General features: G+C 40.5%; 1 protein-coding gene across 1 annotated transcript in view; it reads left to right on the forward strand.

Annotated features, from left to right (window-relative positions):
* POLA1 (DNA polymerase alpha 1, catalytic subunit) overlaps positions 1–15,458 on the forward strand; it is a 539,463-nt gene that overhangs the window by 273,278 nt on the left and 250,727 nt on the right. The window contains exon 34 of the mRNA XM_077480771.1: positions 2,994–3,125. Within this exon, the coding sequence (XP_077336897.1) occupies positions 2,994–3,125 (132 nt within the window). The remainder of the gene's footprint in view (positions 1–2,993; positions 3,126–15,458) is intronic.

Raw genomic sequence — 15,458 nt, forward strand, 5'->3', positions numbered from 1 at the left:
ACAGGGATGGGCGCGCGTGATCACATGCATTCCCTGTTTAAACTGGAGGACGTCATATGATGCCCCCGCCACAAGAGATACGCCACCTGGCCGTCATTTGTCGGCCAGCGGTCAGCAACTGGTTAACAATCAATAGCACCCAAAAGCGCATTGCGTATTTTGACAGAATTGTACAGCAATTTGGAATCATGGCAAGAATTACACAATTCTGCTGCATTGCTCAGATATGAATGGGTCCTAAAAGAAAATACATTATAAATATAGTGTGTGTATATAAATTTATCTTTTTAAGCTTGCTATTGCTGATATTGGGAAGAAAGAAGTCTTTCCTCACATCACAGCAGCTTCTTACCCATATTCTCCACATCTGAGCTGGAGAATCTGGGACGGAGATATTTTAAAGATGACCAGTGAGATCTTCAGATCTCGCCTTCATAAACTGCTCATTTGTGTAAAAGTCAATGACAGAAGGGTGTATCCTGTGATGAGAAGTGAAGAACATGTTTTCCACTCCTCATCTCCGCTTCATAAACTGGCACACCTGAGAAATCAGCCATGATGATCATTAGGATCTCTCCTATGCTTGATAAACGTACACCCATGAGTGAAAATTGGAACACCTGTTGGGTTCATATTGCTACATCTGCTACCGAGAATCACCCTAACTATTCTATTCATCATTATCAAAAGTAAAAGAAAATTCCAAACTTTGGGTTGTCCCCCGATTAGTGATAGATGGGAAATTTTCCAATGGGGCCACTAGCTCTGGTGCCTGTGGGGCTCCAGTGGATTCCCTTGATTTTCAGGGATTTCCTCATTCCCTGTTTTAGCTATGATATAGCAAATTAAGGTAAATCTTTATAATGACACACAGATGGTGGATATATATAGTTCTACTTTTGAGATCTTAAAGTGGACGTAAGCCCTCCTATCGTTTTCAGCCAAGGAAGCTGCCATCTTGGCCTCTGTTAAATCAATTACGCCATTATTCTGCACATACGATTAGTTATGACACTAGCCATTGGATGGTTTGACAGTCTGGTTGAGAGCACAACCAAGGGGAGGGTTACATTCCCGGTACCGTGCCTGAAATGTTACTTATTTGAAACGGTTAAACGGATGAGTTTACTTCTACTTTAAGCTAGCCATAGATTAGTCTTTGTGGGGTTTTTTGTTTTGTTTTTGTTCAGCCAATGTGCTGATAAAAAAAAAAATCCTCAATCCACAGGTGCATGAAAGAATCCCACTGGCACACTCTGCTGTCAGAATACACTGATCGTGGCTGACAGTTTGACAACAAAGTCCTCCAAATCTAGCAGAAGTTGATCGACTTCTGTTGAACAGGAATGGCTGGACGCAGCTGAACTGGCCAGAATTTGAGCCGTCTTTTGGCCAGCATTAGAGCAATACTGGGGATCAGATGTGTTTGTTTTTGTTTTTTTTAATACACCTTCCTGCACAGCCTGTAGCAGATTGATGGCCGGGTGGGTTTTTCCACCTTCTGTGGGGAGGTCATATGACTTCCTCTGCCTCTTACTAAATACCTTGGACTGTCTACTTTCCAAAAACAGCTAATTTTGGGGTGGGGGGGGGGGGTGGTATTTGTATTGTCCTGGCATTTTTGAGCCTCAAGAAATCATTTTTCAGTTATAAATTCCATAGTTTGTGGACTCTAGAACTATCCTACAGGCTAAATATACACTGATTTGGGTTATTTTCACAGAGGAAATGTAGTAGAATACATTTTGACCTAAATTTATGAAGAAAGGGTTACATATTTGCAATGTTTTATAACCGTAATGAATAAAAATGCGTGTTTTTTTTTTTTTCAAAATTTTCCATCTTTTTTTGTTTAGCAAAAAATAAAAACCCAGTGGTGATTAAATACTAACAAAAGAAAGCTCCATTTGTGTGAAAAAGATATTGTATGGTTAGCGTTGCATGACCACGCAATTGTTCAAAGTGCGGCAGCGCTAAAAGCTGGAAATTGGTCTGGGCAAGAGGGGGATAAAAGTGCCTGGTATTGAAGCAGTTAAAAGTATAGACAAACTGACATTTTCACTTTTAACTAGACCCAAGTGTAAGATATTTTTCTTTTCAAATATTTTATACTTTGGATGTTCTCAGGAAAATACCTTTTGGGCATTGCTCAATGTTCCATGCTGATTTCTTGCATCCAATTTTCCACTGGTGACTTAATCATTCCCAGGTTTGTACACATGTAGCATTTACGAAGTCAAACCATGGTTTTTCTATTGGTGTTTCTTTATTATAGGCCAATTGGGAAATGCTCTTAAAGTGGTCCCTTTTTTATTACCTGATGGAAAGGGACAAAAACGCAAAATTAAATTTTATCATTCTCGAGTGCTAATATTAGACATTAGTGGCTTACTTACATTTCTTATAAAGTCAGCGGATCGGGGCTTCGGTGGAGGATACCTACAGCAATGGCCACCGTTCGACATTGCCTTTTATGCATTCTCTGCATTAAGGTTAAAAACGTCCCACTGGTTGCTTTTCTCCTCCACCCCTTCCTACCTGAGCGCTGGTCTCTGTTCCTCTTCTCGCAGGACAGATTGAGAGCAGTGGGAACCATGGGCTCCAGCTACGGTCAGTTGAATCCTGTGAAGAGGGAGCAGGAGGTGGGGCTAAGCCATGCTGTGTCTCTCTATGGACACACCCTGCCCATCTTGGAAGCATGCCCCCCATATGTACTCCCATATTAAGTGTTTTACTATAGAGGGAAATGCAGGAGAAGTAGAAGCAGACGGGCCCCCAGAGAGAAGGCAAGAGACCACTTTGTGTGATACCATTGCATAGAGCAGGTAAGTATAAACCTCTTTTAGGAAGCAAAAATTGACTTTTCAATCACTTTAAACTCACCAGTGCCTACTCAAAACTACAACAGTTTAAGGTATAATGTGTCATACACTTCTTGTTTTTACTGTGATATTTTAGTGTATTTAGCAAGTGTGCTTTTATTTCTGTTGCAGGGGCTTCAAATTGAACCTAGCTTGTTCCAATGCAGTAAACCAGAATGCAATTCTTCACCATTGGAGTACACAACACTGATCAACAATAAGCTTCTCTTGGACATAAGACGACATTTAAAAAAGTACTACAGCGTAAGTGATATGCATCCCATTTGGTACTTTGTTTGTACTGCAATAACTGAGTTAACTGCAGGATACTATCCATGTCCAGGCTTTGTTCTATTCTTATGGCAACCGGACCCTGAAGCACTCTTTAGCGGTAAGCCCACAGAGACGGGCAAAGCCTGGGCCTTGAATGGGGCCATTGACACAGCAATGTATGACAGAGCTGCTTACATACTGTTCCGGGCTATAAATGTCATGTTGACTCTGTAGTGCACATATATTTAATTCCTGGCTTTGTGGCTAACTTTGACATAGCTTTCACCTATTTAAATTTTGATGTCTTTTCTTTTCACCACACTACTGGAAGTTCCCCTCTGGCTATTGACATATAGTGCCTTCTGACCACCACCTTCCACCGAAAACACAAGCTGATCATTTTGTTGCCTGGTACCTCAAAGAAGGGCCACAGGTGCTCAAAGATTGGGTTCTTGTGATTCTTTCACACCGGACACACCAAATCCCCTCGGTCTGCATCCACTCCGTAAGTGCTCCACAGGGAAATATGCTCACATAGCAATGGTGGAATACAGGTGCTTGAGAGTGAGAGTACATGGAACAAATTAGTTTTCCTGTGCAAGCTGTGAGAAAGTTCAAAGTTCTTTACAAGTTGACAGCGGTTACCTTGTTTCAGAACAAGGCCATACACTGACACTGCTCCAACTCCTGCACACAACATGCAGCAATCAGAGTTTTTGGCTACTGTGTCTGATCTACTCCAGAGCCTATTGTCACTGGAAGCAGCAGGTGCCAACAGCCTTTTTTTTTTTTTTTTTTGAAAACAGGAAGTGTTTATTTAAAAATGTCATTGGCATGTTGATTGGGGGGGGGGGATAAATGTCATCATTTTTTTATTTTTATTTATATACTCTTTATTCGGTTTTTCTTTTTTCATACAAAAGCAGTCTGTTACAAACTAATATAAGATCATGCAACAATAAAAATTACTAGCATAATATCCATCATATCCTCTACCTTAGTTCATCTCTTGCTGCATTACATAAATATATATTTCACCTTCTTACCCCCTCCCCTCCCCCACTCCCTCTTCTTCCTACTACACTAAGCTGATATTTTTATTACTAGGTAGTTATTATCTTAGTTTTAAATGGATATCATTGCAAAAAAAAATATTTCTTTCCTCTAGTCCACCCTAGTCACTCTATCATTTATCATATCTCCTTCCTTTCTCCTCCTCCTAACCAAGGTCTCCATATTTTCTCAAACCCACTGAGGTTTCCCCTTTGTGTATATATACTGCCTTCTCCTTCCACAATAATGCGCTAGTCATTTGAGTCCATTCACTCAATAAGGGAGCTTTCTCAGATTGCTATCTCTGTGCTATTAATTTTCGTGCTTGGAACAGACAATGTATAACTGCCAATGTGGTGCTCTTCCGTTCTCCCGGGCTCCTCCTATATCCCAGTATACAAAGTTTAGGGTCTAAGTCCAGTTTCGTCCCAAAGATCTTATTTATGGTTTTGACAGCTCCCTCCCAGTAACAGAACAACTTGAGTTAGTGTCTACTCTCCTTCCAAACAAAAACAAAACCTCTTAGGGGTTTAATAAGCCCTATGTACCAGCACCAGATGTGACACTTTTTGTGACGGGGAAACTGATATCAGTGATCCCAGCTTTATTATCCTCCTCCACTGTTCATCTGATATTTCCCCTATATCCTCCTCCCATCTTCTCTTCTTTTTAGAAGAGTTGGGGTCTATATCAGAGCCGTTGCATAACTGGTCGTACATATTAGATATGAAACCCCTGGCCTTGTCAATTTATCTTTTGGGGTAAGGGGCTTTTATCCCACTCGGGTATCTGTATCAAACTGGACTGCCAGAGCATGCCGGATCTAAGTATCTATAAAATGTCTGTTGTGGTATATTCTTTTTTTAAATATGAAAATGTCTTGGGTTCTATCATCATATAGTTGAATCAATCTAGTTATACCCTTACTCTCCCATGTCTTAATTTTCCCAATTAGCAATACTTCTTGTAAGTTTTTATTATCCCACAAAGGTGTGTATCCTGATATCCCTGTACATCCCATCAGTGCTTTTGCTAGTCTCCATACCTTACTCATTATATTTATTATAGGGTTCTTAAACTGAAAGGACTCTGCCTCTAGCGCCTCCACTAGCGTTCTGTGGGGTGTTCCTGTTAGCATTATTCTCCCACTTGGGTTACCCCCCCCCCCCCCCCCCCCCGGGGTTGCAACCCGCCAGATGCTGCAGCTGCGCAGCCAGGTAATAATTCCTAGGGTGGGGTACCGCCAATCCCCCTCTTTCTTTTGGTAGCTGTAACGTCTGGAGCCGGATCCTCGCCTGGCCCTTTTTCCAAATCCGTTCCCGAAAGAGAGTTTCAAACTTTTTGACCACTTTTTACATATCCAGACCGGGGCATTATGCAAGGCATATAACAATTGTGGCATCCATATCATCTTGATCAAACTACACCGGCTTGCCACAGATAAAGGGAGCCGGCTCCAGACATCACAGCTCCTTTTAAATTTATTCAATAATGGAATTATATTTTTATTGATGTACTGGTTAAGATCTGTTAAGTATACAGTGCCTTGCGAAAGTTTTCGGCCCCCTTGAACTTTTCAACCTTTTGCCACATTTCAGGCTACAAACATAGATATAAAATTTAAATTTTTTGTGAAGAATCACCAACAAGTGGGACATAATTGTGAAGTGGAACGAAATCTATTGGATATTTTAAACTTTTTTAGCAAATAAAAAACTGAAAAGTGGTGCGTGCAAAATTATTCGGCCCCTTTACTTTCAGTGCAGCAAACTCACTCCAGAAGTTCAGCGAGGATCTCTGAATGATCCAATGTTGTTCTAAATGACTGATGGTGATAAATAGAATCCACCTGTGTGTAATCCAGTCTCTGTATAAATGCACCTGCTCTGTGATAGTCTCAGGGTTCTGTTGAAAGCGCAGAGAGCATCATGAAGACCAAGGAACACACCAGGCAGGTCCGTAATACTGTTGTGGAGAAGTTTAAAGCCTGATTTGGATACAAAAAGATTTCCTAAGCTTTAAACATCCCAAGGAGCACTGTGCAAGCGATCATTTTGAAATGGAAGGAGTTTCAGACCACTGCAAATCTACCAAGACCTGGCCGTCCCTCTAAACTTTCAGCTCAGATAAGGAGAAGACTGATCAGAGATGCAGCCAAGAGGCCCATGATCACTCTGGATGAACTGCAGAGAACTACAGCTGAGGTGGGAGAGTCTGTCCATAGGACAACAATCAGTCGTACACTGCACAAATCTGGCCTCTATGGAAGAGTGGCAAGAAGAAAGCCATTTCTCAAAGATATCCATAAAATGTCTTGTCTAAAATTTGCCACAAGCCACCTGGGAGACACACCAAACATGTGGAAGAAGGTGCTCTGGTCAGATGAAACCAAAATCTAAATTTTGGCCCACAATGCAAAACGATATGTTTGGCGTAAAAGCAACACTGCTCATCACCCTCAACACACCATCCCCACTGTCAAACATGGTGGTGGCAGCATCATGGTTTGGGCCTGCTTTTCTTCAGCAGGGACAGGGAAGATGGTTAAAATTGAGGGGAAGATGGATGCAGCCAAATACAGGACCATTCTGGATGAAAACCTGTTGGAGTCTGCAAAAGACCTGAAACTGGGACGGAGATTTATCTTCCATCAAGACAATGATCCCAAACATACAGCAAAATCTACAAAGGAATGGTTCACAAATAAACGTATCCAGGTGTTAGAATGGCCAAGTCAAAGTCCAGACCTGAATCCAATCGAGAATCTGTTGAAATAGCTGAAAACTGCTGTTCACAAACGCTCTCCATCCAACCTCACTGAGCTTGAGCTGTTTTGCAAGGAAGAATGGGCAAGAATTGCAGTCTCTCGATATGCAAAACTAATAGAGACGTACCCCAAGCGACTTGCAGCTGCAATCGCAGCAAAAGGTGGCTCTACAAAGTATTAACACAAGGGGGCCGAATAATTTTACACGCCCCACTTTTAAATTTTTATTAAAGTTTCAAAAATCCAATAGATTTCGTTCTACTTCACAATTGTGTCCCACTTGTTGGTGATTCTTCACAAAAATAAAAATGTTATATCTTTGTTTGAAGCCTGAAATGTGGCAAAAGGTTGAAAAGTTCAAGGGGGCCGAATACTTTCGCAAGGCACTTCCATTTGTGGCCTGAAAATCTACCAAACTTTTCCACTTATTTTATTGCCTTTCTAAGATCCCCAGGACCAGATGGTCTTCCGGTGGAGACATATAAACAATACAGTGAAATCCTACTCCCAGAGCTGCTCAGGACCCTGAGGGAGGCAATGCTTGAGGGGGCGCTGCCAGCCTCTATGATGGAGGCGACCATTATTGTGATACCAAAAGAAGGAAAAGACCCTTTGGATGTAGCCTCGTATAGGCCGATATCACTCCTTTGCACAGATGTCAAAATTCTAGCTAAGGTACTATCAAATAGTTTAAATAAAATTGTTAAATTCGTACACCCAGATCAGACCGGATTTATTGAGGGACGATCTACTAGTATGAATATTAGAAGAGCATTCCTAAATATCCAGATGCCGGTGGTAAATAGGGAACCAAGAGCTATCTTATCCCTAGATATGGCTAAGGCCTTTGACAGCCTAGAGTGGGAGTACTTATGGGCAGTTTTGGGAAAATATGGTTTTGGACCTTTTTTTATTGGTTGGATCAAACTGATGTATAAAGCCCCTAGTGCAAAAGTAAGAATTAATCAGCAACACTCAAAAATAGAACTGAGCAGAGTCCCCACTCTCTCCCCTACTCTTTGCACTTGCAGTGGAGCTGTTGGCAACCGCAATCAGGTCAGACCCTGAGATAACAGGGTTTCAAAGGAAAGGGGGCGGGGAGGAGAGAATCGCACTATATGCGGCGGATGATCTCCTTTTTTTTTAGGAGACACTGGTCAATCTCTTAGAAAGTGCCAACAGCCTTAAACGCTTTTTTTCCCCCTCCATATCCTGACTATATTAATGAGCTACATTATTGGGATACATTATGTACTTTAGGTACATAAAGTAAGATTGATTTAGAAAGTCTTATTGTAAGGTGCTGGCACAATATGTATAGGTAAAATACCAACGGATATAGTAAAAATGGTGCAGCGGGGTTGAAGTCCATATATACATCCAAAGAGGCAATTGTTAAAACAGAAAACATGTCATAAGCATAAGGAGACCAGCACCCAAACACATTGCCTCTTGCCCTGGGATAAATAGTGCATTAGATATCACTCAAATGACAGCTCCAACAGCAATCCACCTTGGATATTTTAAAGCGTCTCCACCACGGCGCCTGAAATCTCAAATGGACATAAACACTCCTCATTCCCTCACCTATGTCCTAGTGTTCTTGAACCCCGAAAAGGGTTTTTTCCTTCCAATAGGCATCTTTCATCGGACTGTTTGCAGTCCTGTTTCAGGGTTTGCTTGTCCTGATTTCAGGGGTTTTTATTCAAACCTATTCAGTCTGAAAAGGAGGCAATACTACGTCCATTTCTGAACCTAAAGGCCCTGAGCTGCTTTGTGTGTGTACAGAAGGCAAGAATGGTACTGAGGTTTCTGGTCACGGGATCCTCTGGACGCCGCAGAGGCTCTGGCGAGGCTGGTATAATCGGATCTACGCATCTCCTCTCAAGCTTCTGTCATGGCTTTTGCGCAGAATCGATGCCGAAGGCATTCCTGTCATTTTAATGGGCTTGGCTGGCTTTGTTGGTCTTGGTTCGCTGACTTGGCGACTGCCTCTAAGGGAGAATCTACTGTTCCAGGGGGCCAATCTTCCATCCTGCTTCAGTTGCTGGTCTTGAAGGCCTGGCTTTTATGAGCCAGGCGCTGAATTTATGACGCTGCTGAGGGCTAGGAAGATTTACCACTGAACGTGGATAGCATACATATCCTGGTGTAAGGCGCTTGGCATTTACACATGTTCTTTCTCGTGGCTCAGATCTCGACCTTCTTTCATGGGGGGTTGAGCAGAACTTGGCTTTGAGTACCATCAAGGGCCAGGTGTTGGCCTTGGTTGTTTTCTTCGGCATCTGCTGACCTCGCACTTCCTGGTGTGTACTCTTAATCAAGGGGTTCAACAGTTGCCTCCACCAGTGCAGTCACTTCTACCACTATAGGATCCACTCTTGGTGAGTTCGGTTCTACAGAAGCTTCTCTTTCAAAATATTCATACGGTTCCTCTGCTTAATCTGTCCCAGAAGGTGGCTTTTTTGGTGGCTATCACCTCTGCTCACAGTGTCGGAACTGTATCCGTTATCTTGTCATACATCTTACCTGATCATCCACAAATATGTGGTGGTTCTTCACCCTTGTCCGTGGTTCCCTCCTTGGATTTCCTTTTGACTAAGGACATTGTTGTCTTCCCTGTGTCCCAGGTCAAACTATCCTAAGGGATTTACCTTACATGCCCTGGATGTGTTTGGGTGTATTTGGCAGCCACGGGATGTTTCCAGAGATCAGATTCACTTTTTCTTATCACGGATGGGCCAGAAAGGGCTGTCTGCTTCTTCTGCAACCTTTTCTAGATGGATCACACAGACAATGACTCTGCTATTCCATCGGGGTTGGGTTCCTCCTTTACCTGTTATGGTGTATTCTATTTGGCCGCTTACTGCTTCTTGGGCCTTCCATCATCTACCAAGGCTATAAGCTTTTTCTTAAACTTGAAACTGGGATTGCCTCTAAGTGGAAAATATGTCTCCTGGTCAGATATTATCCTTAACATTTTGTTTTGTAGGCTTCCCAATCAACCACAATCCCCCCACCTTTGTCGACCGGGCGCACTACAACATTACACTTTTTTTTTTTTTTAAACAATCCAGGCCCTTTCTAAACATACAATTACTCCTAGTAGTTTTACTTTGTAGGTGTTCCAGGTCACTAATTCCCTAAATACTGAAATGGAGGGAGCCAGATTCCCTGGTGGATTAAACAAGGAATCACTGGCCAATGACAATGATGGTAACTAAGGTATAAAAAGGAGAAAAATTCTCCACATTTTGTAAATTAAAAAATGATAGGGTTTATAAAAAGTACTCATGTGTCTGGATGTTGAACTTGGAGCTTGATCCATACTTACTGCACCTCCGCCTATGCTTGATTGATTCACTGCCACTGGCGTGTGGATCCAATACCCAGGGTAAGAGTACCTAACCCCCCCATTCCCAGAAGGTGGACGCACTATCCTGGATGTTATAACGGCTGATTGTGTGGGTATTCTTAGAGAGCATCACTTTTCACACCGCGTTGCATGTTTGTTGTGACATAAATTCATGGACTCATAGTTTTATTTTCTTGTATGTGGTGTATTGGCACTATTGATTGCTTACCTTTTAGTGGTTTATGTTTGTATGCATCACTTGCGTTTACAATATGAACATTATTTTTTAGATGTATGCCTATATGGTTTATTTTTAACACATGTTGCTTATAACTGGTTCACTCGTAAAATTGGTACACATTGTGCACACTGATTGCTTGTCAGCATATGACTATTGATTCATTTTTTTCCCCCACATTCCCCTCACCTTTTTGTTAGTGTACACATTTTAATACGATATTTTTGCAACAATTGTATCATATTTGGTTTCATCACCTGTATTGATACATTTTTTTTTCCTTTTTAGTTTTATATATATATATATGAACTTCTCGTGAGTGACACATCGCTGTACCCACAGATCGCGAGGTCTCCAGACCAATATTTTGGTCAGGTGTCCATGATCAAATCATGATATGTGAGATAGTTTTCGCCTAATGTGATTACCGGGAAACCCATCCCAGAACATGTTTTGATTCCTAAGCCTGCAATTTCTTGTTTGAAATCGACAAACCCTTATCCTTTGGTACCCTGTTGGATCTTGGTTTGGCCTTTTATGTCCCTTTACTAACAACTTGAATCTTGCCCTTCCTGTGCACACTCCTTTGCAGAAAATTGCTCCTCTTCTCCTGTCGCATTTTTTTGCCTCTTGGGGGATCCTCTCAGTCGCTTTGCCCAAGCTGAGTCCTACCGTTGTGTTCAATGGGGTTACTCCCTTATATGGTCCTACAGAGGTTTTTTTTTTCTCTGTTGCCCCAGCAGCCTTTATTCTGCCTTGGCTTATCCTCTTCAGTGCTAGTTCACACCAGATGCAGTTCTGTGCGCTTTTTCCTGCACTAAAAATGCGTGCAGTTTTTTCCATGTATTGCAGTGGCTCTAGTTCACACCAGTGCAGTCAGTTTCCGGTGCAGAAAAAATGCAGCACGCTCTACTTTTTTTTTTTCTGCACCGGAAAATGATTGCACTGGTGTGAACTAGAGCCACTGCAATACATGGAAAAACCTGCACGTATTTTTAGTGCAGGAAAAAAGCGCACGGAACTGCTTATGTTGTGAACTAGCACTTAAGAAGAGGATAAGCCACAGCAGAATAAAGACTGCTGGGGCAACAAAGGGAAAAAAAAGCGCAGTTTCCGGTGCTGAAAAAAAAAAAGTAGAGCGTGCTGTATTTTTTCCTGCACAGAACTGTACTGGAACCTAGCAAATTGCATCAAAAATGCACTGGAGCTGCGTGTGGTCTGAACAGTAAGCAAGAACTTATTTAGAGTGCCTTCTTGTGGTGTGATCTGGCCCTAAGAGCCGCCTGCTTTTCTTATGTTACATGGAGACAAAGTAGAGGTGCACAATTCTGGCCAAAATTAAAATCACAATTTTTTTGCTTAGAATAAAAAGATTGCGATTCTCTTATGATTCTCACGACGTAAAATCTTTCACATTATACCAAAAAAAAACAAAAAATGTGCTAACGTTACTGTGTTTTTTTTTAATTATTATTCATTAAAGTAATTATAAAAAGCACTTCAAAGATAGCTGCACAAATACATTGTGACATAAAATATTGCAACAATAACCATTTTATTCTCTAGGGTGTCTACTAAAACAAAAATATATAATGTTTGGGGGTTCTAAGTAATTTTCTTGCAAAAAAAAAATATTTTAACTTGAAACCAAAAATGTCAGAAAACGGTTTTGCGTTTAAATGGTTAAACTTTCTATTCTAATGTCTAATCCATTGACAAATTGTTACAATGTTTATACTCAAGTTCAACTGATAAAGAATGTTTTGATTCTTGGCAGACTGCCCAGTTTTTCTCTTTTTTTTTTTTTTGATTGCTGTGGCTTTGGAAGAGCAGAGAATTCTTTGCATAAAAAGAATTGTGAAACACTTTAGACAAGATTGCGCTAACAATTCTTGACTGTTAATTGTGCAGCTCTAAGACAAAGTACCCTGAAAGTTAGTCATGTTTGTTTTCCTGGGGCTGTGCCTCTCTCCTTCTGTAGGAATGTCATTCTCCCTCCCCAATTCATGATTAACTTTATGGAGTCGGGACTGTTTTTTTGTTTATATACTTCTTACCTTGCGAACTGACCCCTCCTCTGTTTCCTCGCAGGGTGGTCCCTCTATGGGTTCCTCCTTCCTCTTCGACCTGGCTCGTGGTAATTTTGCTTTTTTTTTTACCCAGGGCTTCGGCCCTCAGGAAGCAAGTCCTTCTTTCCCCTACCTCAGCCCATTGTTCTTAAGTTGTCAGAGCTCCTGGGCATCTTACAGCATCTATCACCAGTTTCATGTTGCAGGGCCACCACTTGTTCTCTGTCCATGTTTTCAAAACCATTATCTGTCTGAACCTCTATTTGGGATTAAGATGCAAGTTGCTTCTGCCATAAACTGTTCATTTTGGTCTGCTGACCTTTTATTGCTCATTTCTTTTTGCGCTGTAGCTGCTTAAAAAAAAAAAAAAAAAAAAATCCAAGATACAAGTAAAACAGCCAATGCTGCCCATGTAATTCAGCTGTGCAAAAAGTCATTGAGTTTTATATGATCCATTGCAGACAAATGCATAGATGTTTCTCACTGGTTTTATACGTACTTCAGCTGTTTGTGTATGAATGTGTTGTGTAACCTATTTTTTAGACCATATGTATGGGCTTAATGAGAAGCGGTTATTGATCTATGAAACACACCGGTCCTTATGTCTTCTGATTTATATGCAGGTTTATTCAGACAAATATGTGAATTGGGAATTATTGAGGAATGGAGAGCTTGGCAGCCAACTGCACACAATAATTGGCAGAATGAATATTGCAACATTTTGTGTTTGACTAAAGTACACTTTAATTATTACATAACATGAATGTGAAGATTACAGTTGAGTGGCACAATTTTATTTGCAGGAGACTATATGTTTGGCCTAAAGGCTTGTTAGCTTGTCATTCTTGTTGAACTTTTTCTAAATGTGTAAAGGTGGGAAAGCCAATGGTGGAATAATTGTGTGCTTCCCTAATGGGCCACGTGGGATACCTTCCTGCCATGTTGCATTGAGCAGGATGATTTTATAATTGTAAGCTGCACATTAAATAGATGAAATAAAATTTACTTTGCTTTAGAAATAATAAACTAATCTATAAAGATGGGTGATTTTGTAAACAAGGAATCACTGCCTTGAATATAAATTTGCTTTAAATGTTTCTACTGAACAGCTGTTCTCAAATAGCTTCTATAATATAAATTAACTAGCTTGTTGGTTATATATGTTTTTGCTAAATTTTCTGAGTGTTTTAATGTAGTCAACACATCATGGACATACTAATCTTTAAATACATAGTACATTTTAGTGTTTTTTTTTTTTTTTTTTTTTGTGAAAGAAAAACAGTTTTACAACCCCAAGTTGAGATGTTGGGACCTTGTGTAAAATCTGCATAAAAAAACAATGCAGTGATTTCCGAATCTCAAACTTATATTTTATTCACAACAGAAAAAAGAAACTCTATCAAATGTTTAAACTGAGAAAATTTACCATTTTAAGAAAAAAAGAAGGTAATTTTTAAATTGATAGCAGCAACACATCTCAGAGTTGGGACAAGGCCATGTTTACTATAGTGTAGTTACCCATCTTCTCTTAACACGCTGTAAATGTCTGGGAACTGAGGAGGAAAAATGTCTTATTCTTGCCTGATATAGGATTCAAACTGCTCAACAATCCTGGGTAGTGTTTGTCGTATTTTTTGTTTCAGGATGTGTCGAATATATTTAATTGGTAGAAGGTCTGGACTGCAGGCAGGCCAGTTAAGCACCCAGACTCTTCTACTACAGTGTCATGCTGTTGTCATAGATGCAGTATGCAAGGCCTTTCCCAAAAAGACATCTAAATGGGAACATATGCTGCTCCAAAACCAGGATATATCTTTCAGCATTGATCGTGCCTTTCCAGATGTACTAGCTGCCCATTCTGTGCACACTAATGCACCTCCATACCATCGGAGATGCAGGCTTTTGAACTGAAAGCTGATAAGCCGGATGTCCCTTTACTCTTTAATTCAGAAGATGGTGGTGCACATGGTTGCATAACGGATGTTAAATTTTGATTTGTCTGACCGCAGAACAGTTTTAATTTTCATTTTTGGATGGCACAGCAAACTTTGTTCAGACAGTGATTTTTGGTATTTCTGAGCCCATGCAGTGATGTCTATTACTGAATCATGCCTGTTTTTCGTGCAGTTCCCCTGAGGGTCTGGGCATCCAATATTTCAGCCTTGTCCCTTGCCCACAGATTTCTCCAGATTCTCAGAATATTTTGGTGAGAAAATGTACTACAGATGAGGATATATTAAAATTTTATGTTGAACATCATTATTCTGAAATTGTTTCACAACTCTTTACACAGCTTTTCACAGATTGGTGAACCTCTGTCCATCTTTTGACATTGGGTATAAAAAGGGCATTTTATAGAGTCAATCAAGTTACTGACCCATTGCCAATTAACCTAATTGGTCGCAAAATGTTCTTCCAGCTCCTCTTTTAGTACCACCTATTTTCCCAGCATTTTGTTGCCCTGACGCTACTTTTTTTTTTTTTTGAGACGTGTTGCGGTTACCAAATTCAAAATTACCTTCTTAAAGTGGTACGTTTTCTCAGTTTAAACGTTTGATATGTATTTTATTTTCTATTGAGTAAAATATGGGGTTTTGACACTTACAAATCATTGTATTCTTTTTTTACAGAACATCCCAACTTTTTGGAATTTTGGGTTATATTGCTTTACATAAACCTAATTTCAGATAACCATTATTGGTTATCTGAAAAGGCAGAACAGTTTGCTTTTAGGCACAATTTGTCTTACTGAAACATTTGACTCAGAACAGATGAATCACTGTTTTGTAGAATAAATTCTATAAACTGGATTCCATCTGCACAGTTGAAATAACTACAGTAG

Source organism: Lithobates pipiens, unplaced genomic scaffold (genome assembly GCF_037356315.1).
Source record: "Lithobates pipiens isolate NorthernLeopardFrog02 unplaced genomic scaffold, aLitPip1_a1.2 Scaffold_16, whole genome shotgun sequence".
Taxonomy (NCBI): domain Eukaryota; kingdom Metazoa; phylum Chordata; class Amphibia; order Anura; family Ranidae; genus Lithobates; species Lithobates pipiens.